At 42.8% G+C, this 27,282-nt stretch overlaps 1 protein-coding gene and 1 long non-coding RNA gene across 4 annotated transcripts; one reads left to right on the forward strand and one right to left on the reverse strand.

The window, feature by feature from the left end:
- Nucleotides 1-1,891: 1,891 nt before the first annotated feature.
- On the reverse strand, nucleotides 1,892-26,131 carry LOC106570112 (pygopus homolog 2). Of its 3 annotated transcripts, none has more exons than XM_014142127.2 (3): nucleotides 26,107-26,131; nucleotides 4,903-4,952; nucleotides 1,892-4,573 (listed from the first exon to the last, which is right to left on the reverse strand). In XM_014142127.2, the coding sequence occupies exons 2-3, from the start codon at nucleotides 4,942-4,944 to the stop codon at nucleotides 2,984-2,986; spliced, it is 1,632 nt and encodes a 543-aa protein (XP_013997602.1). In that variant the 5' UTR covers nucleotides 4,945-4,952; nucleotides 26,107-26,131; the 3' UTR covers nucleotides 1,892-2,983. The 3 variants fall into 3 exon arrangements, with proteins under 3 accessions (XP_013997602.1, XP_013997600.1, XP_013997599.1); XM_014142125.3 differs by lacking the exon at nucleotides 26,107-26,131 and adding an exon at nucleotides 25,714-25,941; XM_014142124.3 differs by lacking the exon at nucleotides 26,107-26,131 and adding an exon at nucleotides 24,975-25,941.
- LOC106570113 (uncharacterized) lies at nucleotides 15,012-20,128 on the forward strand. Its single transcript, XR_014380401.1, has 2 exons — nucleotides 15,012-15,106; nucleotides 15,208-20,128. It is a non-coding gene; the product is annotated as an uncharacterized LOC106570113 (long non-coding RNA).
- Nucleotides 26,132-27,282: the final 1,151 nt, after the last annotated feature.

A 27,282-nucleotide genomic window follows, 5' to 3' on the forward strand; every position in this document is an offset into this window, starting at 1 on the left:
CAGCCATGGAGAGACCACAGTCCTTGGTCGTGGGCCGCGTTGGTGGCACTATTATCCTCAAAGCGGGCAGAGGTGTTTAGTTTGTCTGGAAGCAAGACTCCGGTGTCCGTGATGTGGCTGGTTTTCCTTTTGTAGTCCGTGATGGTCTGTAGACCCTGCCACATACCTCTCGTGTCTGAGCCGTTGAATTGCGACTCCACTGTCTCTATACTGACATTTCACTTGTTTGATTGCCATGCAGAGGGAATAACTACAGTTTGTATTAGGCCATATTCCCAGTCACCTCTCCATGGTTAAATGCGGTGGTTCACGCTTTCAGTTCTGCGTGAATGCCGCCATCTATCCACAGTTTCTTGTTAGGGCAGGTTAATAGTCAGAGTAGGTACATCTCCTATACACTTCCTTATAAACTCACCCACCGAATCAGCGTAGACGTCTATATTATTCTGAAGCTACCCGGAACATGTCCCAGTCCGCGTGATACAAACAATCTTGAAGCGTGGATTCTGATTAGACAGACCAGCGTTGAATAGTCCTTGTCACGGGTACATCCTGTTTGAGTTTCTGCCTATAGGAAGGGAGGAGCAAAATGGAGTCATGGTCAGATTTGCCGAAAGGAGGGCGGGGGAGGGCCTTGCATGCATTGCGGAATTTAGAGTAGCGGTCATCGTGTTTTTCTAGAGCGAGTGCTAGTCATTATGCTGATAAAATTTGCATTGTTAATATCCCCAGCTACAATAAATGCAGCCTCTGGATATATGGTTTCCAGTTTGCATAAAGTCCAGTGAAGTTAATTGAGGGGCATCGTGGTAGGGGGATATACACGACTGTGACAATAACCGAGGAGAATTCCCTTGGGAGATTATATGGTCGGCTTTTGATTGTGAGGAACTCTAGGTCAGGTGAACAAAAGGACTCAAGTTCCTGTATGTTGTTACAATTACATTATGAGTCATTAATCATGAAACATACACCCCCGCCCTTCTTCTCGGAGAGATGTTTATACCTGTCGGCGCGAAGTACAAAGAATCCAGGTGGCTGTACCGACTCCGACAGCATATCCCGAGTGAGCCATGTTTCCGTGAAACAGAGTTTGTTACAATCCCTGATGTCTCTGGAAGGCAACCCTTGCCCTAATTTCGTCTACCTTGTTATCTAGACTGGACATTAGCAAGTAATATACTCGGAAGCGGTGGGTGGTGTGCGCTCCTCTGAAGTCTGACCAGAAGACCGCTCCATCTTCCTCTTCTCCGGTGGCAGGTAGCCTAGTGGTTAGAGCATTGGACTAGTAACCGAAGGGTTGCTAAATCGAATCCCCGAGCTGACAAGGTAAAACTCTGTCGTTCTGCCACAACAAGGCAGTTAACCCACTGTTTAGGCCATAATTGTAAATAAGAATTTCTTCTTAACTGACTTGCCTAGTTAAATAAAAAATGAACACATTTGGGTCAGCCTCTGGAATCAGTTCAAATGCCCTGGGTGGTTCGGACAAAGGATCTGCTTCGGGAAAGTCATAGTGCTGGTAAGTTGACGTCGCTCTGATATCCAATAGTTCTTCCTGGCTGTATGTAATAACGTTTAAGATTTTCTGGGCTAACAATGTAAGAAACAACTCTGGTACTGTCGTTAGACAATTTTAACAAACTAGACTAGGATAGCACCATATCCGTTTTAGTGGCTTTAGCATATCCCCATGTTTAATGCAATAAAAGCCACACATTTTTTTTTTGAAGAGGACGAGTACAAAAACAATTACTACTTCAGAGTTTAGTGCCTTCCCCCACCCTGTGTGGGCTGCTGGTCAGTCCCTCAGGTTCCTGCCAGAGGGCGCAAGAGTAGAGCACATTATTACACAGCACATATCAGTACAAAGGGAACAGTTGAGAAAAAGGCAAATTGAACTGATTTTTTATTTTTAATAAAAATTAGAAACACCTGCCATGACAGTAATATGAAAACTTATATTTTTCGCGACATTATTTGGTCTACTTTGAGGCCTCTAGCAGAGACCAAATTACAAATAAAAAGATAATCGGACAAAGTTACTGCATTGGTTCACATGCAACCCCAAAGACTAGTACACACATCGGATATGACCATGTCGTCACTACTTGTAGCTATGCCAACACCATCCAAACAGCACTGATATCACAACTTCCTTGTCCAGTGAAAAAAAATAATATATATATAAAAAAATGGTTGGTTCAATGTATAAAAACAAAAAGTCCATTGACAGAACCTAGACATAATCTAGTTAATTTTTTTCTTTCATTGGTTGATTCTCCTGAATTCCAAGATCGACAGAGGCGTGTTTTGGGCAAATGTTCAGGCTGTATATCTACACTTTTCTGTGGCGCCATTCATTCGCTCTCTGGAGGTGTCATAGGGAGGACAGTCTAGTACATCGAGGGGCGGTTTGGATCACCTTTGGATTAATCTGCTCTGGGTCAGAACCAGGGGTGTGTGTGTGTGTGTGGTGACCACGCTCTCACCAGGGGTCAGTCAGTCAGTGTGTCAGTGCGAGGGGCCCTTGCCGGTCAGTCACAAAGTATGAGGTAGTGTGTTGGTGTCAGTGCTTTGCTGGTCGGCAGGCCGGATGTCTGGTGGAGGTTCATGTGGAGTGGACATTTGTCATGTTGGGGGAAATCAGTTGTTCAGTCCAAAAGAGTCACTAAAAGTGCTTCATGCAACTGTGTGTTTATGTATGTAATGAAGAGACTTAAATCAGGCATTGTAAAAAGCTTGTCAGATAAGGTTGGGTGAGTAGCTGGTGGGTAGACAAGGGCTGGGTTTCCCAAAAGCATTGTAGCACTTACATCATCTTACGTTCCATTGAGTTTCAATGGAATTAAGATGATCTTAGCGCTACGATTATTTTGGGAAACCCAGCCCAAAGCCATTCCAAAAGAGATCAGAGCAGTCAATGCCTCTTCTCCTGTACCCCTTCCTCCCTCCCAGTCTATTCTCCTCCGCCTTCCATTCCTCAGCCCTCGTTGGCAGCCACCAGCTGGCCCAAGCCCTGGCGGACATACACAGCTTGGATCTCCTTGGTCTTGAGGCAGAAGTCGCAGGCCCAGACAGCAGAGCTCTCTCGGGTCAGCAGTCCGTAGGCTGGCTCCGTCAGGCCCGTGCAGTCACGGTGGAACCAGCGCTGGCACGACGCCTCACACAAGATGGCATCCTGGTCATCGTGCACCTCCGACAGGCAGAAGCCGCAGGGGAACACCATGCCCGGGCCGCCCAGCTTCCCTGGACCGGAGCCTGGGCCGGTGGAGGGGTTAGCGGGGCCAGGGGGCAGTGGAGACTGGGTGTTGGGGGTAGAGTTGGAAGGTGGGTTGGGGTTGCTGCCAGGGGTGTTACCCCCACTGCTGTTGTTGGTCATGTTGTTCTGGGCAGAGTTGGGGGGAGCGTTTGGCATGGAGCCTCCACCAGGGGTGTTGTTCTGCTGGTTGTAAAGGGTGGAGCCAAGGGAAGAATTCGGCGGAGTTGACTGCTGTTGGGATGGGTTATTGGAGGAGGGGGCGTTGGTAGAGTTGGGCCCCTGCAGCTGATTGGGTGGCGGCTGCAGGGGCTGGGAGCCGTTGAGGGGGCCGGTGGGGGAGGAGTTGGGGTTGGACTGGGGCGGTGCTGAGGGGGGCTGGCCGGGCGTGTTGGGCTGCTGGTCAGGGAAGCCTCCTCCAGGCTGGGGAGGGCCAGAGTTGGGAGGCCCGGGGGGAGTGTTGTTGGGACCCGGTGGACCAGAGGGGTTTAAGTTAGGCTGCTGCTGTGGAGGCCCAGACTGGGGCCCACCTCCACCAAAGTTCTTACCCTCATCGTTCCCTGGGCCCGGGGGGCTGAGGCCTGGATATGGGCCATCCTGTGAGGGAGGGAACTGTCCTTGAGGGGGTAAACCTGGAATCCCTCCCATGTTTCCTCCTGGGCCAACGCCCATGCCCCCCATCATGTTCATCCCACCAGGCATGCCCCCCATGGGGTTCATGGGGCCATGGGGGGGTCCCCTGGGGCCTCCGCCACCAGGCAAAGGGGGGCTGTTGAAGGGGTGCCCACCCGGTCCGTGCTGTTGCTGCGGGGGCATCCCAAACCGAGGGTGCGGTGGTCCCCCTCCAGGACCCCCCATACCACCAGGGGACAGCATAGGGTTGAACCCCGGTCCCGGGTGCATGGGCGGACTGAAATTGGGGGGCATGTTAAATTGCGAAGGACCCCCGGGTCCCGGGAAACCTCCTCCACCACCAAAGCCAGGCATCCCCCCAAAGCCCAGCTGGTGGTGCGGTCCTGCGTTGGGTGGTCCTGGGCCAAAGGGCGGTCTTCGTCCTGGTCCTCCAGGGCCGCCCATGAAGCCCATGCTCCCGGGGCCTATCCTGCCTCCAGCCCCATAGGGCCCCCCTCCTCCACCTGCCCCGGGGCTCGGGAGGAAGGGACCCCCTCCTGGAACTCCAGCCCCACCAGGTCGGGACGTCAGTGACGGGGGACCAAAGTCATCATCAAAAGGGTTGGAGGCAACCAGGTGGTCCACCATGGGGGTAGGAGGGGGCGCAAACTCAGAGAGGTGGGAGAACGCGCCACCGGCCCCCTGAAACACACGATCAGGAGAGAGAGGAGATAATGGATTTTTGAGATTGAACAACATGAGTTTGGTAAGAGCAGAGAAGCTACAGGTAGTATAGAATGATTGAATAGTCAACTAGTGAAACCACTGATCGATGTAACAAGTCGTCAACTATGTTACAACGTAAAATGTTAACTTGGTCTTTAGACCATGCTTAAATGTGCAACCATCATAACAAGGCCAGTAAAAGGACAAGTGAACACACAAGTAAAACCTTCTCGCAAAAGAGGCTAACAGTCAAACACGTCGAAAATGTTTACATTATGGGGCAATGTGTTGAAGGCAGTAGTTACCTGAGCGTTGGATTTTCTCTTCCTCTTCTCTGGACTCTTCATCTGTCCACCTAAAGAGGGGAAGAGGGAGAGGAGAGACAGACATTCTAGCCTTTTCTTTCCAGTTTACAGATGAACATACATTATCTATTTTTATACCAACACCTGTAACCCGCATAGCTCATGCTAATACTTTTACTGTACATTGCATTTTAGTTACTGTTTATACATGCCGCATATTTACAGTGCATTCAAAGTATTCAGACCCCTTGACCGTTTCCACATTGTTTCAGCCCTATCCTAAAATGAAAAATGATAATCATTTAAATCATTCTACACACAATCCCCCAATAAGACAAAGCAAAAATTGGTTTTTAGAAATGTTTGCACATTTATTAAAAATAAACTAAAATATCACATAAGTATTCAGACCCTTTACTCAGTACTTTGTTGAAGCACCTTTGGCAGCGATTACAGCCTCGAGTCTTCTTGGGTATGATGCTACAAGCTTGGCACACCTGTATTTGGGGAGTTTCTCCCATTCTTCTCTGCAGATCCTATCAAGCTGTCAGGTTGGTTGGGGAGCGTTGCTACACAGCTATTTTCAGGTTTCTCCAGAGATGTTCGATCGGGTTCAAGACCGGGCTTTAGCTGGGCCACTCAAGGACATTCGGAGACTTGTCCCAAAGCCATTCCTGCGTTGTCTTGTGTGCTTAGGGTCGTTGTCCTGTTGGAAGGGAAACCTTTACCCCAGTCTGAGATCCTGAGCACTCTGGAGCAGGTTTTCGTCAAGGATCTCTCTGTACTTTGCTCCATTCATCTTTCCCTCAATCCTGACTAGTCCCCCAGTCCCTGCTGCTGAAAAACATCCCCACAGCAAGACGCTGCCACCACCATACTTCACTGTAGGGATGGTGCCAGGTGTCCTCCAAATGTGACGCTTGACATTCAGGCCAAATCGCTCAATATTGATTTCATCAGACCAGATAATCTTGTTTCTCATGGTCTGAGTCCTTTAGGTGCCTTTTGACAAACTCCAAGTGGGTTGTCGTGCCTTTTACTGAGGAGTGGCTTCCGTCTACCATAAAATGCCTGTTTGGTGGAGTGCTGCAGAGATGGTTGTCCTTCTGGAAGGTTCTTCCATCTCCACAGCTCTGTCAGAGTGACCATTGGGTTCTTGGTCACCTCCCTGCAAAGGCCCTTCTCCCCCGATTGCTCAGTTTGGCCAGGCAGCCAGCTCTAGGAAGAGTCTTGGTGGTTCTAAACTTCTGGAGGCCACGGTGTTCTTGGGGACCTTCAATGCTGCAGACATTTTTTGGTACCCTTCCCCAGATCTGTGCCTCGACACAATGCTGTCTCTGAGCTCTACGGACAATTCCTTCGACCTCATGGCTTGGATTTTGCTCTGACATGCACTGTCAACTGTGGGACGTTATATAGACAGGTGTGTACCTTTCTAAATTATGTCCAAATTATTGAATTTACCACAGGTGGACTTCAATCATGTTGTAGAAACATCTCAAGGATGATCAATGGAACCAGGATGCACCTGAGCTCAATTTCGAGTCTCATAGCAAAAGGTATAAATACTCATATACAGTGGTGCAAAAAAGTATTTAGTCAGCCACCAATTGTGCAAGTTCTCCCACTTAAAAAGATGAGAGGCCTGTAATATATGGTATTTGGTCAATAACAATCTTTGGAGGGAGTTGAAAGTCCGTGTTGCCCAGCGACAGCCCCAAAACATCATTGCTCTAGAGGAGATCTGCATGGAGGAATGGGCCAAAATACCAGCAACAGTGTGTGAAAACCTTGTGAAGACTTACAGAAAACGTTTGACCTGTGTCATTGCCAACAAAGGGTATATAACAAAGTACTGAGATAAACTTTTGTTATTGACCAAATACTTATTTTCCACCATAATTTGCAAATAAATTCATTAAAAATCCTACAATGTGATTTTCTGGAATTTTTTCTCTCATTTTGTCTGTCATAGTTGAAGTGTACCTATGATGAAACTTACAGGCCTCTCTCATCTTTAAGTGGGAGAACTTGCACAATTGGTGGCTGACTAAATACCTTATTTACAGTGGGGCAAAAAAGTATTTCTTTTAATATACATTTGCAAAAATGTCTAAACCCGTTTTCGCTTTGTCATTATGGGGTATTGTGTGTAGATTGAAGATTTTTATTTAATCCTTTTTAGAATAAGGCTGTAACGTCACAAAATGGGGAAAAAGGGGTCTGAATACTTTCCGAATGTACTGTATATGCTGAATTCTTGAAGTAGCTAACTCTAATATAAAAGTGCCTTCAGAAAGTATTCACACCCCTTGACTTTTTCCACTGTTGTTGTTAAAGACCGAATTTAAAATTGATTAAATTTAGATTGTGTGTAGGCCAGTGACAATACCCCATATTGGTCAAAGTGTGTAGGCCAGTGACAATACCCCATATTGGTCAAAGTGGAACTATGTTTTTAGAATGTTTTATGAATTAATAAAAAATGTAAAGCTGAAATGTCTTTCGTGAATAAGTATTCCGCCCCTTTGTTATGGAAAGCCTAAATAAGTTCAGGAGTAAAAATGTGCTTAACAAGTCACATGGCCTAATAGTGTTAAACATGATTTTTGAATGACTACGCAATCTCTGTACCACACACATACAGATAATTGTAAAGGTCCCTCAGTCCAACAGTAAATTTCAAACACAGATTCAACCACAAAGACCAGAGAGGTTTTCCAATGCCTCGCAAAGGGCACCTATTGGTAGATGGGTAAAAAAATAACAAAAGCAGACATTGAATATTCCTTTGACCATGGTGAAGTTATTAATTCAACTTTGGATGATGTATCAATATACCCAGTCACTACAATGAGACAGGCGTCCTTCCTAACTCACTTGCCGGAGATGAAGGAAAACACAATGAAGTCAATGGTGACTTTAAAACAGTTAGAGTTTAATGGCTGTGATGGGAGAAAACTGAGGATGGATCAACACTGTAGTTACTCCACAATACTAATCTAATTGACAGAGTGAAAAGGAAGCCTGTACATAATATAAATATTCCAAAACATACATCCTGTTTGCAACATGGCACTAAAGCAATTAACTTTTTTCCTGAATACAAAGTGTTACGTTTGGGGCAAATCCAATATAACACATTACTGAGTACCAATCTGCATATTCTGAAGCATAGTGGTGGCTGCATCATGTTATGGGTACGCTTGTAAATCGGTAAGGACTGGGGTGTTTTTCAGGATAAAAAAAATTAACATAATGGAGCTAAGCACAGACAAAAATCCTAGAGGAAAACATGGTTCAGTCTTCTTTCCACCAGACATTGGGAGATTAAATTACTATTCAGCAGGACAATAACCTCAAAACCAAATCTATACTGGAGTTGCTTACCAAGAAGACAGTGTTCCTGAGTGGCAGAGTTACAGTTTGGACTTAACCTCTCTTGGGTAGGGGGCAGTATTTTGACGTCTGGATGAAAAGTGTGCCCGTAGTAAAGAAGCTAAGATATGCATATTATTAGTAGATTTGGATAGAAAACACTCAAGTTTCTAAAACTGCTTGAATGATGTCTGTGAGTATAAACAGAACTCATATGGCAGGCAAAAACCTGAGAACCAAATCCAACCAGGAAGTGTGGAAATCTGAGGTTGTAGTTTTTCAAGTGATTGCCCATCTAACATAGTGTCTGTGGGGTCATTTTGCACTTCCTAAGGCTTCCACTAGATGTCAACAGTCTTTTAGAACGTTGTTTCATGCTTTTACTGTGAATGGGGAGAGAATAAGAGCGCTTGGAATGAGATGACTGAGAAAATGACATGAGCTCAATCACGCGCGCCCTCCCGTGAGAGTTAGGTGTGTTCCTTTTCATTTCTGAAGACAAAGGAATCGTCCGGTTGGAATATTATGGAAGATTTATGATAAAAACATCCTAAAGATTGATTCTATACATTGTTTGACATGTTTCTACGAACTGTAATATAACTGACTTTTCGTCTGAACTTACTGTGCGAGCACAGTGCATTTGGATTACTCGACTGAACAAAAAGGAGGTATTTGGACATAAATATGGACTTTATCTAAACAAAACAAACATTTATTGTGGAACTGGGATTCCTGGGAGTGCATTCTGATGAAGATCAAAGGTAAGTGAATATTTATAATGCTATAGGTGACTTCTGTTGACTCAAATGGCAGGTATCTGTATGGCTTGTTTTGATGTCTGAGCGCTGTACTCAGATGATTGCAAAGTTTGCTTTCGCAGTAAAGCTTTTTTGAAATCTGACACAGCAGTTGCATTAAGGAGAAGTTTGTCTATAATTCTGTGCATAACACTTGAATCTTTTATCAAAGTTTATGAGTATTTCTGTAAATTGATGTGCTTATTCACTGGAAGTTTGAGGCAAAACATTTCTGGACATTACACGCCAATGTAAAAAATAAAAAAAGAGGGGTTTTTGGATATAAATATGAACTTTATCGAGCAAACCATACATGTATTGTGTAACATGAAGTCCTATGAGTGCCATCTGATGAAGATCAAAGGTTAGTGATTCATTTTAGCTGTATTTCTGGTTTTTGTGACGCCTCTCCTTGCTTGGAAAATGGCTGTGTGGTTTTTCTTGTTTAGGTGCTGTCCTAACATAATCTAATGCTATGCTTTTGCCGTAAAGCCTTTTTGAAATCGGACACTGTGGTTGAAGAAGATTATCTTTAAAATGGTGTATAATACTTGTATGTGTGAGAAATTTGAATTATGAGATTTTTGTTGTTTTGAATTTGGCGCTCTGCTATTTCACTGGCTGTTGGCGAGGTGGGACGCTACCGTCCCACACACACTAGAGAGGTTAAATCTACTTGAAAATATATGACCATTTGAAAGAGCTTGAATCATTTTAAAGAATTTTGGGCAAATGTTGCACAACCCAGGTGTGGAATACTCCTAGAGCCCTCAAACTCAACTCTGGACCTCAAAGCCAGTTCCACTGCATTTTTTTCATTGTTCCCCTCTAATCAGGGAGTGATTTAGGCCTGAGACATCAGGTGTGTGCAATTATCAGGTAGAACAAAAAACAAGCAAGCTCCGGACCTCGTAGGGTAAGAGTTGAGTACCCCTGTCTAAAGACTTACCCAGAAAGACTCAAAGCTGTAATTGCTGCCAATGGTGCTTCTACAAAGTATTCACAATTGGTATCGGCTATTTTTGGTCCTCCAATAAATCGGTATCGGTGTTGAAAAATCATAATCGGTCGACCTCTAGTATCTACTGCTGTACATACCATACTTAGTATCGCATAAATTCATATATATATATATATATATATATATATATTTGTGTACATACATAAAGATTGCATTTGGATTACTGTTATAGTGCTATTTGGGTTAGATTGGTTCCAACATTTTATTTGTATTCGTGATTGATATTTTACTGCATTGTTAGGAGCTAATAACATAAGCATTTCGCTGCACCCGCTACACCCATTCATAGATGCTAACTACTTTAGCATCTATTGATGATAGTCATCTCAACGGGGGAGTTTTGTTGAGAGCCCTGACGCTTACTCTAAGAATTATCTATATGGCGCCTCACCTTGAGTCCAGATAAAACACTGCAGGTTTCTACTAGTGCTTCCCTCTCATTTTCTTTATCAGTTTGTTTCGTGCATTACTACACACACCCGGTTAGAACTTTTGGAATACGAATTGCTGGGTACTACCCATCCCCCCGACCTCTCCAAATTCCCTGAAAACGGCAGAACAATGGATTATGTTACTCGGCGAGGCGCCGAGCTGCTTGGGAGTCCAACCGGTGAGCAGGAAGCGAAGACGCTGACGTGGAGGCAGACGTGGCGGGGTCTTAGTGAGATTAAGATGCCAGGCGATCCGTCCTCCATTACCGAGCATGCTACTCACCAATGTTCAATCACTAATGAACAAGCTTGAACTCAGAGCGAGGATCTCCTTCCAGAAGCAACATCAGATCCTCCAACATACTCTGTTTTTCTGAGACTTTTCTCCAACATCCAAATGGATATAGATACAACCAGCGGGTTTTACAGTTTCAGTAAGAGGAGTCGGGATCTCTGGCAAGAGGAAGGGTGGTGGGCTCTGCTTTATGACCAACATATGGTGCAACAGGGGAAACGTACAGGAACTTGCAAGCTTCTGCTACCCCGATTTGGAAAACTTGGTAATCAAATGTCATTCTTTTTACCTTCCGAGAGAGTTCTCAGGGATTATCGTCATGGCTGTGTACATCCCGCCCCAAGCAGACACCAAAAAGGCTTTCAAAGATCTCATTGGACACTGAATAAACTGGAGACCGCATTCCCAGAAGCAGCATTCATTGTTGCGGGGTACTTTCACAAAAGTAATTTGAGAAGCGTAATACCAAATTATTACCAACACATTGACTGTCTACCTCATGTAAATTCTACTTAACCACTGCTACTTGCACTGCTACTTACAGATCCAACCAATCAGAATTCAAACTACTGTTTTGATCAATTGGACTGTAATAAGTTCCGGGTCGCCTCTGGAGATAACGTTAACGAAAACGCAGACTTAGTAACCGGATTTATAAAAAAAAATGCATAGATGACGTAATACCGATAGTAGCTTTCAAAACTTACCCGAATCAAAAACCGTGGATGGATAGCAGCTTTGTATGTTGCTTATAAACAGGGCAAGGTGACCGGGGACAATAGTTTAGTTAAGAAGTACAAATATGATCGATCAGATCGATCAAGATGGAGAAACAAGTATAGGGACAAAGTGGAGGAACAAATCAGTATGTGGCAGGGGCTCGAAACGATCACGGATTACAAAAAGCAAGTCACATCAGGTCACCAACGCCACCCTACCGGATGAGCTAAAAATCTTTTTCTCAAGGATTCGAGTACAATGAACCTGAGCTGTCGTTGAGCCCCCCAATGACAAAGTGGGCTACACAGTCAGTCTCCACTGAGGACTTACACTACATGAGCAAATGTACGTGGGCACCCGCTCAATGAACATCTTATTCCAAATATTCCAATATGGAGTTGGTCCACCCTTTGCTGCTATTACAGCCTCCATTCTTCTGGGAAGGCTTTCCACTAGATATTAGAACATTTCTGCAGGGACTTGCTTCCATTCAGCCACAAGAGCATTAGTGAGGTTGGGCACTGATGTTGGGCGATTAGGCCTGGCTTGCAGTCGGCATTCCAATTTATCCCAAAGGAATTTGATGGGGTTGAGGTCAGGGCTCTGTGCAGGCCAGTCAAGTTCTTCCACACCGATCTTGACAAACCATTTCTGTATGGACCTCACTTTGTGCACAGCGGCATTATCATGCTGAAACAGGAAAGGGCCTTCCCCAAACTGTTGCCACAAAGTTGGAAGCACAGAATCGTCTAGAATGTCATTGTATGGTGTAGCGATAAGATTTCCCTTCACTGGAACTTAGGATGCCAAGCCCGAACCATGCAAAACAGCCCCAGACCATTATTCTGGGGCTGTTTTGCCCCATATTTATCACTCCAGAGAACGAGTATTCACTGCTCCAGAGTCCAATGGCGACGAGCTTTACACCAGCCGACGCTCGGCATTGCGCATGGTGATCTTAGGCTTGTGTGCAGCTGCTCAGCCATGGAAACCCATTTCATGAAGCTCCAGACGAACCGTTCTTGTGCTGACGTTGCTTACAGGGCCAGTTTGGAACTCAGTAGTGAATGTTGCAACCAAGGACAGACGATTTTTTGCACTATGCGCTTTAGCGGTCCCGTTTGGTGAGCTTGTGTGGCTTCCACTTCGCAGCTGAGCCGTTGTTGTGCCTAGATGTTTCCACTTCACAATAACAGCTCTTACAGTTGACCGGGGCAAATCTAGCAGGGCAGAACTTTACGAATTGACTTGTTGGAAATGTGGCATCCTATGACGGTGCCATGTTGAAAGTCATTACAGCCAATGTTTGTTTATGGAGATTGTATGGCTGTGAGCTCGATTTTATACACGTCAGCAATGGGTGTGGCTAAAATAGCTGAATCCACAAATTTGAAGGGGTGTCCACATACTTTTGTATATATAGTGTACTTTTGTATATATAGTGTACTTAAGTCATTAAAAACGGGTTAACCATCGCAAGGCTGCCAGCTCAGACAGCATCCCTAGCCGTGCCCTCAGAGCATGTGCAGACCAGCTGGCTGTTGTGTTCTCAAACATTTTCAATCTCTCCCTAACTCAGTGCCACTATAGCCACCTGCTTCAAGATGTCCACTATCATCCCCGTGCCCAAGAAAGTGAAAGTTACTGAACTGAATGACTACCAACCAGTAGCACTCATTTCCATCATCATAAAGTGCTTCGAGAGGCTAGTCAAAGACCATATCACCTCCTCCCTCCCCGACACACTTGACCCTCTCCAATTTGCCTACCACCCTGACAGATCCACGGACCACGTATTTGCCATTGCACTGCCCTTACCCACCTGGATAAAAGGAATGCATATGTGAGGATGCTGTTCATTGACTACAGCTCGGCCTTCAACACCATAGTGCCCTATAAGCACATGACAAAGCTCACAGCTCTGAACTCCTCCCTATGCAACTGGGTCCTGGACTTCCTGATGGTCCGCCCCCAGGTGGTGAATGTAGGAAACACTACCTACTCGACACAAATTCTCAACATGGGGTGCCTTTTATGCAAAATAGTGTCCCCCTGCCAAAAAAAGTGCTACAGTATCTTGCTAGCTAGCCAGCCAGTTTTACTTAGAAATGCTAGCTAGGTAGCTAGCTAGCTTGCAAGCAAGCTACTGTAACTTTTGTAGCTTTCTGTTTGTATGTAGCTTGCACTTCAATGGCATCCCTCTGAGATTTGTATTTATTTTTTCTTTCCAACCAGGCGAAGTACTATGAAGGCACCACTGATCGACAAGAGGTGCAACATTCAGAGAAATTCACAATTCAGGTTAACGTTAAGCACTTAACTTCTATTAGATAACTGGATGGATTTAGCTATGTACAACCATTTTTTCAGCAACTGTTTTCCATCTAGCTAGTTGGTCATCTACATGTTGCTAGCTTTACATGTAGTTCAGTGGAGGCTGCTGCTTTATATGATACCATCAAGGACGAGACTGGTGAGGCCACCTCCAAGGCAATGATGGACATCTTCAACACCCACGGTCCTCCTGAGGTAATTTTGAGTGACCGAGGTCATGAGCGCTGGAACAAGGTACGGATGTTATAGGTTATATTCTGTTACCAATGGTTTGTTTTATTTTTTACCATTTGTTTTTCCATGGTACATAAGACATTTCAATATCTTACATTTTCACTAGATATGGCTTTCGTACCCCCTCCTCCAGGTTTGGTGAATGGGCCAACCAGACCCTCAAGAATGCCATGGGCATGTCCCTTGATTGGTACCAGGAAGGGTGGGAGAACAACCTGAAGGTAATTCTCTTTGCACACAACAGCAGCATCCATGCCTCCACTGAGTATGGACCGGAGCCGCAGCTGTTGACCGAGGTAAACAACGCAATTGTATATACAAGTATTGCATATACTGTGGTCTTTCAAATTTGTGATTGATTATGTGTTGTTGTTTGTCTATTGCTGTTTATGTATAATGTACTTTCAGATCACTGAAACCCCAGCTGATGTGGTGGAAGTTGTCGAACCAGATCAGAATGCCTTCGAGGACCACCTTCCGGCACAGACTGAGAAGGATGTGGAGGTTTTTGACCAGGTAAAACTGATTGTCCGCTGTTAAATATCTCTTGGAGGGCCAGAAAATAAATTAAGAAATGTATTTGTAATACAATTGCATTTATTCCTGTTATCAATCAAGGTGAGACTGAACATTGACAAGGCGCAGGAGAAACAGAAGGAGAGCTACCGGAGCAGAATCAAGAAGGGGACCAAGTGCTACAACCTCCGGGTGAATTACTTGGTTTGGAAGAAGGATGAAAGGAAGGCGAGACCTGGGAAACCTTGCTACTCATTCGCTCCAAGCTGGGGTCATATAAAAAAGTTAATATAAAAAAAAATCTAACTTTCTGCATACAAAATAGGGAAACCAAAACTATATTCAGGCTAACACTGATGTGTTTCTCTTTGTTTTCCTAGGGTTAAATCGGTGGAAGCCAACAATCTTCTCCTATTGGAGCAGTTGGATGGTCGACCACTGACGCCCTACACTTCAGTGAAGACCGATAGACAAAGTATGTTAAGCTTTGGTTGACATTTGAGAAAGCAAGACATTTTAGTTATGCTGAGCTTATAAAAATGTACCTCTTCAATTTACCTCTCCAAATTACTTTAGGACCATTGACTGTCCAAGTCCCCCAGGAGGTATCACCTCCACCAGAATCAATGAGTTCGGATCAGTCTGATTCTCTATGCTCGGAGTCAAAGGGGGACCAGCTTGAGGTAGGCTATTTCTTCCAAAAAGACTTGAAAAGTACATATCTCCCATTTATAATACTGCACTAATCAAGAAAATTCTCACAGTAAAGTGTAACCTGTGTGTTTGCGTCCCTCTCCTACCCCGTTCCCTTTAACTCTGGACCGGTTTTTCTAGGAGCTAGGGGTTCTGCCCAACACCCAGATGTGGATCCACCAAACTTAACATGTGTAAATATTTGTATGAACATAAGATTCAACCACTGAGACAAAATCAAAAGTAACAGTCAATGCAGCTGGTGGCCACACCAGATACTAAGTACTGCAGTGCATCTCCTCCTCATGGACTGCATCAGATTTGCCAGTTCTTGCTGTGAGATGTTACCCCACTCTTCCACCAAGGCACCTGCGAGTTCCAGGACATATCTGGGGGAGAATGGCCCTCACCCTCCGAGCCAAAAGGTCCCAGACGTGCTCAATGGGATTGAGATCCGGGCTCTTCGCTGGCCATGGCAGAACACTGACATTCCTGTCTTGCAGAAAATCACGCACAGAACGAGCAGTATGGCTGGTGGTATTGTCATGCTGGAGGGTCATGTCAGGATGAGTCTGCAGGAAGGGTACCACGTGAGGGAGGAGGATGTCTTCCCTGTAACGATGATGCTGTGACACGCCGCCCCAGACCATGATTCCGCTCCAGAGTACAGGCCTCGGTGTAACGCTCATTCCTTCGACGATAAACGCGAACCCGACCATCACCCCTGGTGAGACAAAACCGCGACTCGTCAGTGAAGAGCACTTTTTGCCATTCCTGTCTGGTCTAGCGACGGTGGGTTTGTGCCCATAGGCGACGGTGATGCCGGTGATGTCTGGTGAGGACTTGCCTTACAACAGGCCTACAAGCCCTCAGTCCAGCCTCTCTCGGCCTATTGCAGACAGTCTGAGCACTGATGGGGGGATTGTGCGTTCCTGGTGTAACTCGGGCAGTTGTTGTTGCCATCCTGTACATGTCCCGCAGATGAGCTGTTCAGATGTACCGATCCTGTGCAGGTGTTACACGTGGTCTGCCACTGCGAGGACGATCAGCTGTCCGTCCTGTCTCCCTGTAGCGCTGTCTTAGGCGTCTCAGTACGGACATGGCAATGTATTGCCCTGGCCACATCTGCAGTCCTCATGCCTCCTTGCAGCATGCCTAAGGCACGTTCACACAGATGAGCAGGGACCATGGGCAGCTTTCTTTTGGTGTTTTTCAGAGTCAGTAGAAAGGCCTCTTTGGTGTCCTACGTTTTCATAACTATGACCTGAATTGCCTATCGTCTGTAAGCTGTTAGTGTCTTAACGACCGTTCCACAGGTGCATGTTCATTAATTGTTTATGGTTAATTGAACAAGCATGGGAAACAGTGTTTAAACCCTTTACAATGAAGATCTGTGAAGTTATTTGGATTTTTACGAATTATCTTTGAGAGACGTGAAAAAGGGCCGTTTCTTTTTTTGCTGACTTTAGTACCAGTCAAAAGTTTGGACACACCTACTCATTCAAGGGTTTTTCTTTATTTTTACTATTTTATACCTTTTAGAACAATAGGGAAGACATCAAAACTATGAAATAGCACATATGGAATGAAGTAGTAACCAAAAAAGTGTTTATCAAATCAAAATATATTTTATATTTAAGATTCTGGAAATGTACATTTTTTTTAAAGGAATGTAGTGAAGTAAAAGTAGTCAAAGATGTAAATAGTTAAGTACAGATACAAAAAAAACAACTTAGTAATTGAAAGTATTTTTACTTCAGTTCTTTACACCACTGGTATACAGTACAGTATTTGTACCTCAATTGTCTGGTACCTCAATTGTCTGCCGTCTCATAATAAATGCCATTTAGCGGATACTTTTATCCAAAGCAACTTAGTCATGCGTGCATACATTTTTTTTTATACGCATGGGCGGTCCCAGAAATCAAACCCACTATCCTGCCGTTGCAAGAGCCATGCTCTACCAACTGAGCTACAGAGGTCCAATTCTTAGAAAATCCTACATCTACTTCGTTCAGTTTAACTTAAAATTGAAGGTAAAGCAACCAAAGCACCTTTTTTAATTCAATACAGCAGTTAGGGTCCTAAATTGTCCTGGTCAAAAGGCCTTAAGAGGCATCAAGGTGTTCTATCAAGATGGACTACTTAAGTGTTCAAGGTGGGCCTTTTTAAGTTCTACCTGAGTGATACAGTAAGATAAGTGTTAGATATACATTAGGATGTGGTCCTAGTCTAGAGCGGCAGTTGGACTGCAGTTTGATGTATATACGAGATACACAATATCTATTTTGTCTGTGTTTGATATGATCTTTCCCTTATGCTCTCAGGCCCTCCAGCTCCTCAGGCTACATTGTAGAATAATAGTGAAGACATCACAACTATAAAATAACACACATGGATTCATGTAGTAACCAAAAGTGTTAAACAAATCAAAATATATTTTAGATTTAAGATTCTTCAAAGTAGCCACCCTTTGCCTTGATGACAGCTTTGCACACACTCAGCATTTTCTCAACCAGCATTCCCCCACAACAGTTATACTCTGCCTCCACCCCAATGGACATGTATTTATTCATCACTGCAACAGTTGTATTATATATAGTGCTATTTCTATTGTTTTTTATTACAATTTCCATTATTTAATTTAACTTAGTCCTGCATGTTGGAGCTCGAAGCCTAAAATTGTCACTGTACTGTGAAATGACATCTGCAACCATGTACATATGAAACACTGAATCTCAATGTGAAAACATTAAAAACATCACTTGTGGTACTGTTTTAGAAACATCAGTGAGAAAAGAAAAATAAATAACACAATTTTATTGGGTTAGTGTCCCCCACATGGCCATATGGGACCGACCGGCTCAATTTACGAAAGTAAATACAACTTTTTTTCAACTTTTCGGCGTGAAATTTTCGGCGCGCTTCCTACATTTGGAGTAGTTTACTGAACGCGCAAACAACAAGGAGGTATTTGGACATAAATTATGGACTTTATCGAACAAAACAACATTTATTGTGGACCTGGGATTCCTGGAAGTGCCTTCTGATGAAGATCAAAAGGTAAGTGAATATTTATAATGCTATTTATGATTTTAGATGACTCCAAAATGGCGGGTATCTGTATTGTATGATGTATTTTTCTGAGCGCTGTACTCAGATTATTGCAAAGTGTGCTTTTTTGAAATCTGACACAGCGGTTGCATTCAGGAGATGTTTATATATAATTCTTTGAATAACAGTTTAATATTTTATCAACGTTTATGATGAGTATTTTTGTAAATTGTTGTGCTGATTCACCGGCAGTATTGGAGGCCAAATATTTTCTGAACATCACGCGCCAATGTAAAATGCTGTTTTTGGATATAAATATGAACTTTATCGAACAAACCATACATGTATTGTCTAACAATGAGTCCTAGGAGTGTCATCTGATGAAGATCGTCAAAGGTTAGTGCTTAATTTTAGCAGATTTTCTGTTTTTTGTGACCCCTCTCCTGCTTGGAAAATGGCTGTGTGGTTTTTCTTGTGTTGTCCCTGTCCTAACATAATCTAACTTTATGCTTTCGCCGTAAAGCCTTTTTGAAATCGGGCAATGTGGTTACATTAAGGAGAAGTGTATCTTTAAAATGGAGTAAAATAATCGTATGTTTGAGAACTTTGAATTATGACATTTTGTTGTTTTGAATTTAGCGCTCTGATTTTTCACTGGCTGTTGAATATTGTGAACCGTGGGTGGGACGGTAGCTTCCCACCTGCCCAAGAGAGGTTAAACTATCCCCAAGTCAATGGAATTGCAACCCTCTGCATGCACAGTGCGTTCTTCCATCACATGTGCAGTGCACTCTTCCATCACATGTACAGCTGATTCTCAAGATCTTGCACACTAATGAGATGCTATTGAGCCCACACTACTACACTGTCTGAGCCAAGGACTACATGCTTTCTGGTAAGTTTTGATTACAATACTGGGTGGGGTGAATATATTTTATGAGGACATTATTTTTTGTTAACTAGTAAATAGTAGCCTACAGCAAAGTGTGTTAAAATCCTTTCTAACTTGTTAACAATTTCTGCTAGTTCGTTTTTGCTACGATGTGGGGTTTATCTTGTTTGAGCCTGCTAACAGAGGAGTGTTAATAATTCACCTGTTTCCCTACATGTTTCATTTTAAAACATTTATCTTACAAAGGAGTTGTTTAATCTAACTGCTTAACTATTGTTAGGGTTTGACCAACTATTTGTGTGCATATACTATATAATATAATTTGTTTGCATAACCTATATAATATAACACAGATGCTATAATGATAAGTTTATTAACTATAAGATAATTGAATACTGCTATATGTTAGAGGAAGTGGCTCATGTGATGGTGGGTCATGTGGAAAGAATGCTGATGCTGTAGAAACAGGATTGTCTGTAGAATAATAGCAATAACAGGATATGGGTGAAAGGTATATGCGGGGGGTGTAAGGGTTTTAGAGAACTGTGCATTGTGCAGTCACAAGATGAGACATCCGCCAGAGACAACAGCTACGCCAGGAAACAGGTGTGCGTCTAGAGGTTGGGACCAACCTGCACGCCAACGATAGGCTAGAATAAGTCTAAACCATATTCTAGCCCCTACTATGACAGGCCCTCATGGAGAGGGAACAAAGTCTGTCCAGTATTTAAGGAAGAACTTGTGATGACATACCAGTTCTCTGTCTGCCCTGCGTGGTGTTACAGAGATCCCGTATATACGAGCCACATATTTACCATTCAAGTGTTTGCATTAATTAAAGTTCAAAAGAAATCAGAAGTTACTATGTGCTGACTATTTTGTTCTGATACCAGATTCGAATTGACGCGATCTAACACTATTTATCTGTAGATGGATAAAAAAAAAAATAATAATTTAATCTTTAAAGGAAAATGCCACGGGCACTATCTGATGTGTGGAGACATTTCATTGCAGCTAATGTAGAAGGAAAAGATGGGTACATTTGCAAATACCGTGCCAAATCATTTGAAGAATGACAACAGCCCTTCTTTATCTACAGCCATTCAGCATCGTTCACACCATCTAAAGCCTTAGCCCCACCCATCTCTAAGGATTAACATGTGAGGCCTTGTACTAAACAACCAAAGATTTGAAGACTAAAGGCTGATTTATACTACAGGTGTGTTTGTAAATTTAATCTGAAGTGTCAGAGTGCGCTCTGGGCGTTCATAAACTCAGAGCGTTGTCAGATTGTCCGTTCGTAAACTCAGTGTTTTGCTCTAGGAGTGTTGAGTGCACACTGGACACTCTGGCCGAGGAGTAGGGTTGATCCAAGCGTTCCAACCTAACAGCAGCAGTCAAGCACCCAAGCTAACTGGCTAACATTGGCTAGCTTGCTAGCTACTTCCAGATACAAATGAGAGAACAGCTCACTGACCATTTTACTCGCCCTAGCAGAGCTGGTTAGGCTGTTTTTATGTTATTCAGAGCATTGGTGACTGCAACTGTGCTGCTGGCAACAATTTAATTACGCTTTTTTTTGCCAACTTTAACCTGTTATGGCTAGGGGGCAGTATTTTCACAGCCGGATAAAAAACGTACCCGATTTAATCTGATTATTACTCCTGCCCAGAAACTAGAATATGCATATAATTATTAGCTTTGGACAGAAAACACTCCAAAGTTTCTAAAACTGTTTGAATGGTGTCTGTGAGTATAACAGAACTCATTTGGCAGGCCAAAACCTGAGCAGATTCCATGCAGGAAGTGCCCCGTCTGACAATTTCTTGCCCTTCTTGATTATCTCTATCCATTACAGAGGATCTCTGCTGTTACGTGACACTTCCTACGGCTCCCATGGGCTCTCAGAAGGCGGCAAAAAGCTGAATCGTGGCTTTGCAGGCTCTGGTTGAAAAAAAGTTGCGCGTTTGGGTAGTGGCTGGTTACAGTACTGTGAGACTCAGGCTCGTGCCCGCGTCGACAGAATGCTTTGTTTTCTTTCGTCTGTTTACCTAAACGCAGATTCCCGGTCGGAATATTATCGCTTTTTTACGAGAAAAATTGCATAAAAATTGATTTTAAACAGCGCTTGACATGCTTCGAAGTACGGTAATGGAATATTTAGAAATCTTTTGTCACGAATTGCGCCATGCTCGTGACCCTTATTTACACTTCGGATAGTATCTTGAACGCACGAACAAAACGCCGCTATTTGGATATAACGATGGATTATTTTGGACCAAACCAACATTTGTTATTGAAGTAGCAGTCCTAGGAGTGCATTCTGACGAAGACAACAAAGGTAATCAAACTTTTGTAATAGTAAATCGGAGTTTGGTCAGGGCTAAACTTGGTCGGTGTCTAAATGGCTAGCCGTGATGGCTGGGCTATCTACTGAGAATATTGCAAAATGTGCTTTCACCGAAAAGCTATTTTAAAATCGGACATATCGAGTGCATAGAGGAGTTCTGTATCTATAATTCTTAAAATAATTATGTTTTTTGTGAACGTTTATCGTGAGTAATTTAGTAAATTCACCGGATGTTTGCGGGGGGTATGCTAGTTCTGAACGTCACATGCTAATGTAAAAAAGCTGGTTTTTGATATAAATATGAACTTGATTGAACAAAACATGCATGCATGCATTGTATAACATAATGTCCTAGGTTGTCATCTGATGAAGATCATCAAAGGTTAGTGCTGCATTTAGCTGTGGTTTTGTTTTTTGTGACATTATATGCTAGCTTGAAAAATGGGTGTCTGATTATTTCTGGCTGGGTACTCTGCTGACATAATCTAATGTTTTTCTTTCGCTGTAAAGCCTTTTTGAAATCGGACAGTGTGGTTAGATTAACGAGAGTCTTGTCTTTAAAATGCTGTAAAATAGTCATATGTTTGAAAAATTGAAGTTTTGGGATTTTAGAGGAGTTTGTATTTCGCGCCACGCCCATCATTGGATAATGGAGCAGGTGTTCCGCTAGCGGAACGTCTAGATGTAAGAGGTTAACTGACACCGGCCATATTCAACGGATGTTGAGCATTCGTAAATGTGTCCGTTATTCTGCGCTCTGGCACACTGACGAGAGTGCTCTGAATTCGGAGTAGATCACCAGACCGAATTTACCAACCAGACCAAATTTACCAGCTACGTGTATCGACAGTTGTCACAGTGACATCATGAACATTCTATTGAAACGGTTACTTGCATAGTGGAGTCTTGTTTAGGCATGTAGCTAGCTAAACAATTAATCATAATCCCAACGGATAATGTTACGCAAATGGCTCTGAGATACAAATAATAACTACACAGATCATACACGTAACGTTAGCTAGCTGAAAATGTAGCTAGCTAGACTATCTTACCTGTATACATGGATGGACGCTTCACCCTGTCATGGATGCCATGATTTCCCTTAGTTTGAAGATGTTATCTGGAGACAGGTGTTTTATACAACAGACAGTATGTTCTCTTTTCGACTGTCTGCATATTTGCAATCAAACGCCTGAATTTTCTCCATCTCCTTAGCTATCATACTCTAATTCCACTGATTTCAAAACTCGGTCCTCCAGAAACTGGAGAGCAACACAGTTCTACTACATGATATCTTTCAAAAAGCTGCGTTAGAAAGGATTACCTACACATACTGACCAGCTCACGTTATAGACAGAAGCATGCTACATGGCAGACAAATCCAAACTCATCTCTCCGCATGTCCAGCCCACTGATTATCTCAGCCAATCATGGCTAGCAGGAAGGTTGCTAGCTTTTTCTGTGGCTAAACCAACTAGGCTCGTCATTTAACAATTTGATTCATATTTACAGGTGGCATACAAGTGCTAAGGCACATGGAAGTTCCAAGAAGGCATTTCTGCCCAAAAACATTTAGATAAAAAAAAATCAAAGTACATTCAAATGGCTCTTCTGTGAAGTAGTGACGCGCGACATACACCTAGTTTCCTGAAACGAGTCACATATCTCCATGTTACAGCGCTTGTTTACGGAAGACATAGGCCGTCACTTGTGCTAATTAGCCACCTAGAATGCTCCAAACACCTGTGTGTAAGCTAAATGGGGAGGAAGTGCAGATCTGTGCAAAACTGCTACAGTAAGTGTCTTTATTATTTCTCGCTGACATGAAAGATAAATATGTTTAGAAAACGATGATTGACGTCTAAAGGTTAAAAGTCATGAACAGTCAAAATTATGTTTTTCATGAAATGTGATGATATTCAGATGAAACCAGATCAAAGTATATGACCAAAGTATGAAGCATGACTTTTGCTTCTACATTGATAAAGTTTAATCATAAGTTGTTGGTCCCCTCCCACATGGATTCACGGGGCGGGATTATTGAGGGGATAGGGGGATGTCACCCTAACTCTCATTTTAATACACCAATGGTTAACATATTCTCTTACCCAATTGAAATAAGTACCACCTTTTAACCAACATCGGAGAAGGCACGTTTGCGGAGGGGGGTGATTTATATAGCTAGATGGCTACTCTACTGGTGCCAAAATTGGGACTGTAGGCTGTCAGCAAATACAATTAAAAGTTTACACTTCATCTATGGCAAAGATACATGTCTTCCCTTTCATCTGCATCTGGTGTTAGCTAGTTACTGGCTAGTTAGTTCTTGAGCCAGCATGTAACAAGAAGGTGTGTGGGGGGGGGGGGGGGGGGGGGGGGGTGTCACAACTCAGTTGTCATGTCAACGCATCCATCAGTGCTGCTGTGAACTGCATCACAAGAGACATGCCAATCGGGAGATTAATAAATAAATACAAATTACACCATTGATGCAACTTCAATATTGTTTGAGTTGCTTTGTGTATCACCAAATTTGTCTGAAATTATTTTTCTGCAACACTGCATCCAAGTTTCTTGACATAGGCGTTTCAAAGACATGTCAGTAAAGGCGACCTCATGAACATAAGCTCCCTGCCTACTCAGCCTGTATTTTCAAACTTCCTGCTAGTAAGCCATGAGAGAACGTCATTTCTAAAATGTTGATAATTTCTACCCCTCAAAAATATTATTGGTGATATTTTAGTCACTCAAAAAGGCTTTTATACATGGGAATCTGAATGACTGTGTGGGGCCTTTAAAAAACACAGCATCACAATTGGTCCTGTGTGGCTCAATTGGAAGAGCACGGCACATGCAATGCCAGGGTTGTGGGTTTGATTCCCATGGGGAACCAGTACGAATGAATATGTATGCACTCACAACTCTAAGTCACTCTGGATAAGAGCGTCTGCTAAATGACTAAATTGTAGTTTACATGGAGGTGAATTTAATGGTTGAAAACCCTACATATGAAGGATTTTCGAGAGCTACACCTGCTATAATATCTGAACTGTGTATGTACCGATAAACTTAGATTTAATTTGAGTTTTGAACAGCCACAACAAATCACCAAGCAGAGGGACAGGTTTGGTTGATTATGAGACACAGAGGGAAAGAATGGACACATCACGAGAACGTAGAAATGAAATTAATACAAGGCAGCCTAATACCAACATGAATAGCAGGTCAGACAAACTACATGACAGAACAACTGTCTACAGTCCTGTAGACACGTGCATTTGCAGCTGTGGTAACTAATGGTTAGTTCTGATCTGAGACAGACGGGGATGGATGAATGAATTATCATATACCTACCTTTGCCTCGCTTTCCTTGGCCTTGTCCCGCCAGTAGTCTCCCCGATTCGGCAGCCATTAATATGACTGTCGGTGCGGTGACATTTCACCGTTCATATCATGTAAGAATTTTTTTAAATGACGAATAGTCTTGATAATTTGGACCTGAGCAATACTCGCAAGTAGAGTCATACACGGTATTTAGATTTCAGGACGGTTTCTAGAGATAGATAGGTAATGTGTATCCCCTTGCAATTCACAACTCGTTTTACAGCTAGATATCTTGCGCCCAACACTTTGACTGTCACGGGGTTCGGTGGCCAACAACTGTGGCTAGCCAGGGTTAGTTTCAGCAGCCAGCTTGCACAAGATGAAGAGCCGGGCTGAATGAAACTGTGGCTAATGTTTGCCAGAATGCAAGTTGCATAACACTACCCTCCTCCCTCTAAAAATAATAACTTAGTTACAGATGAGTAAAGTTAGCAATTAAGATAGCTGGCTAGCTAGCTGGATAGCAAAGTTAGCTATCACATTTGGGTAACGTTAGTCGCTAGCTAGTTACTATGTTTGTGATAAAAAAAACATGTAGATTATGATTTATACTAATTAATCATCTACATTAAATTTGGTTAATTGACCAGTTTCGCCTTCATAGCAAGCGGTACAAAATAACCGGTCTCTAGTAAAATGTTAGCTACTTGAGTTAGTTAGCTACGAAAAGCTAGCTAGCTTGCTAGCATTATTGGGAAGCAAACTATACCCTTTCTCCGGCGTTGCTTGCTCTGCAGTCCGTTAATATGAACATCTCCGGTGTGTCATTGTCGATATACCAGTCCTCACATGGTATATGCTTTATGTTGTGATACAGCTTAAAATAATAATTCATACAAAAACGCAAATTTTGCCATATTAATCACGGCCTACTCTCGCCGCCGGACAAAGAGGGCCAGGCAGGAGACTCGCACCCGGGAACATTACAACTCAGAGGGAAAGTAGGGGTGTCCTAAAACGAGATTTCTAAATGAGTCACTCTCTGCATCCAGGTTAATAATAAACGTTATTACACTTAATAATACTTCTAGCTGTAGTTGTACTGCTTCATTTTGTGCATGAAATGGCACACATTGTTTACTTAATTTGTTAATTACCTCACCTTAACAGCAGGTTATGGAGTAGTCTAGAACGGACCACTTTCAACGCTGAGGTAAGGATGGGCACAAAAGTAATCACATCACATGACTTTTTCCTAATTTTGTGTTACAGTTTGAATTTAAAATGGATTAAATTGCGATTTTGTGTCACTGGCCTACACACATTACCCCATAATGTCAAAGTGAAATTAGGTTTTTAGAAATGTTTACAAATTAACAAAAAATGTAAAGCCTAAATGTCTTTCTTGAGTCAAGTATTCAACCCCTTTGTTATGGCAAGCCTAAATAAATTCAGGAGTAAAAATGTGCTTAACAAGTGACAATTAGTTGCATGGACTCCCTCTGTGTGTAATAATAGTGTTTGAAAAGATAAACAACATGCTCGACTCCACTTTATATAAACTTAAATCGGGTGCTGTATCCTCATATATAATCGTTATTACACTTAATAATACTTCTAGCTGTAGTTGTACTGCTTCATTTTGTGTAAGAAATGGCACACATTGTTTACTTAATTTTTTTATATAGAGGACAAATATCCTCCCTTCACCCAATTTTCCTCGTCTAATCTACTGTAATGTGAACTGTGACAATTGTGTGACTATGTGTTTTACCTGCACTGTGAACTATTGAGTGATTCATAATGCAATGTGCCATGGGTTAGGCTAATGTCTCCCTATGGGGTTGAATATCCCTTGATTATTACATTAAACCACAGGCTCCAAATCCTGGTCTTCAAGTACCCACATGTATGCTGGTTTTTACCTCAAATGATCTCTACATCATTTAATAGAATTGTTGTTTGAGCACTGATTTGACTGGTTAGATTTTTGTGGTCTGTCACTGTAAAACCCTGACCATGGCCAATTTGCCTACAGTCAGTGACTGTAGGACTGAGCATCAACAAGTTAAGACATTGTTGAAAGCTGATGGAGTTTTTTATGTGTAAACTACTGACAAACAAATTTAGATGACATCACTAAGGAATATGGCTGAAAATGTGTCAACAGATCCCATTTTAATTTTCCATGCAAATTGGTGAGATATTTGGTGAAAAATAATCTGATGTTTGATCTGTGCCTGATGTTTATCTTACCTGTCACATGGTGCTAAGAAATGGACCAACCAAATAAAAAGTGCCAATGCATTTATGGTTTGATTTGATACTATGTAATCCC

This window comes from Salmo salar, chromosome 14 (genome assembly GCF_965601325.2).
Source record: "Salmo salar chromosome 14, fSalSal1, whole genome shotgun sequence".
NCBI classification, from domain to species: Eukaryota; Metazoa; Chordata; class Actinopteri; order Salmoniformes; family Salmonidae; genus Salmo; species Salmo salar.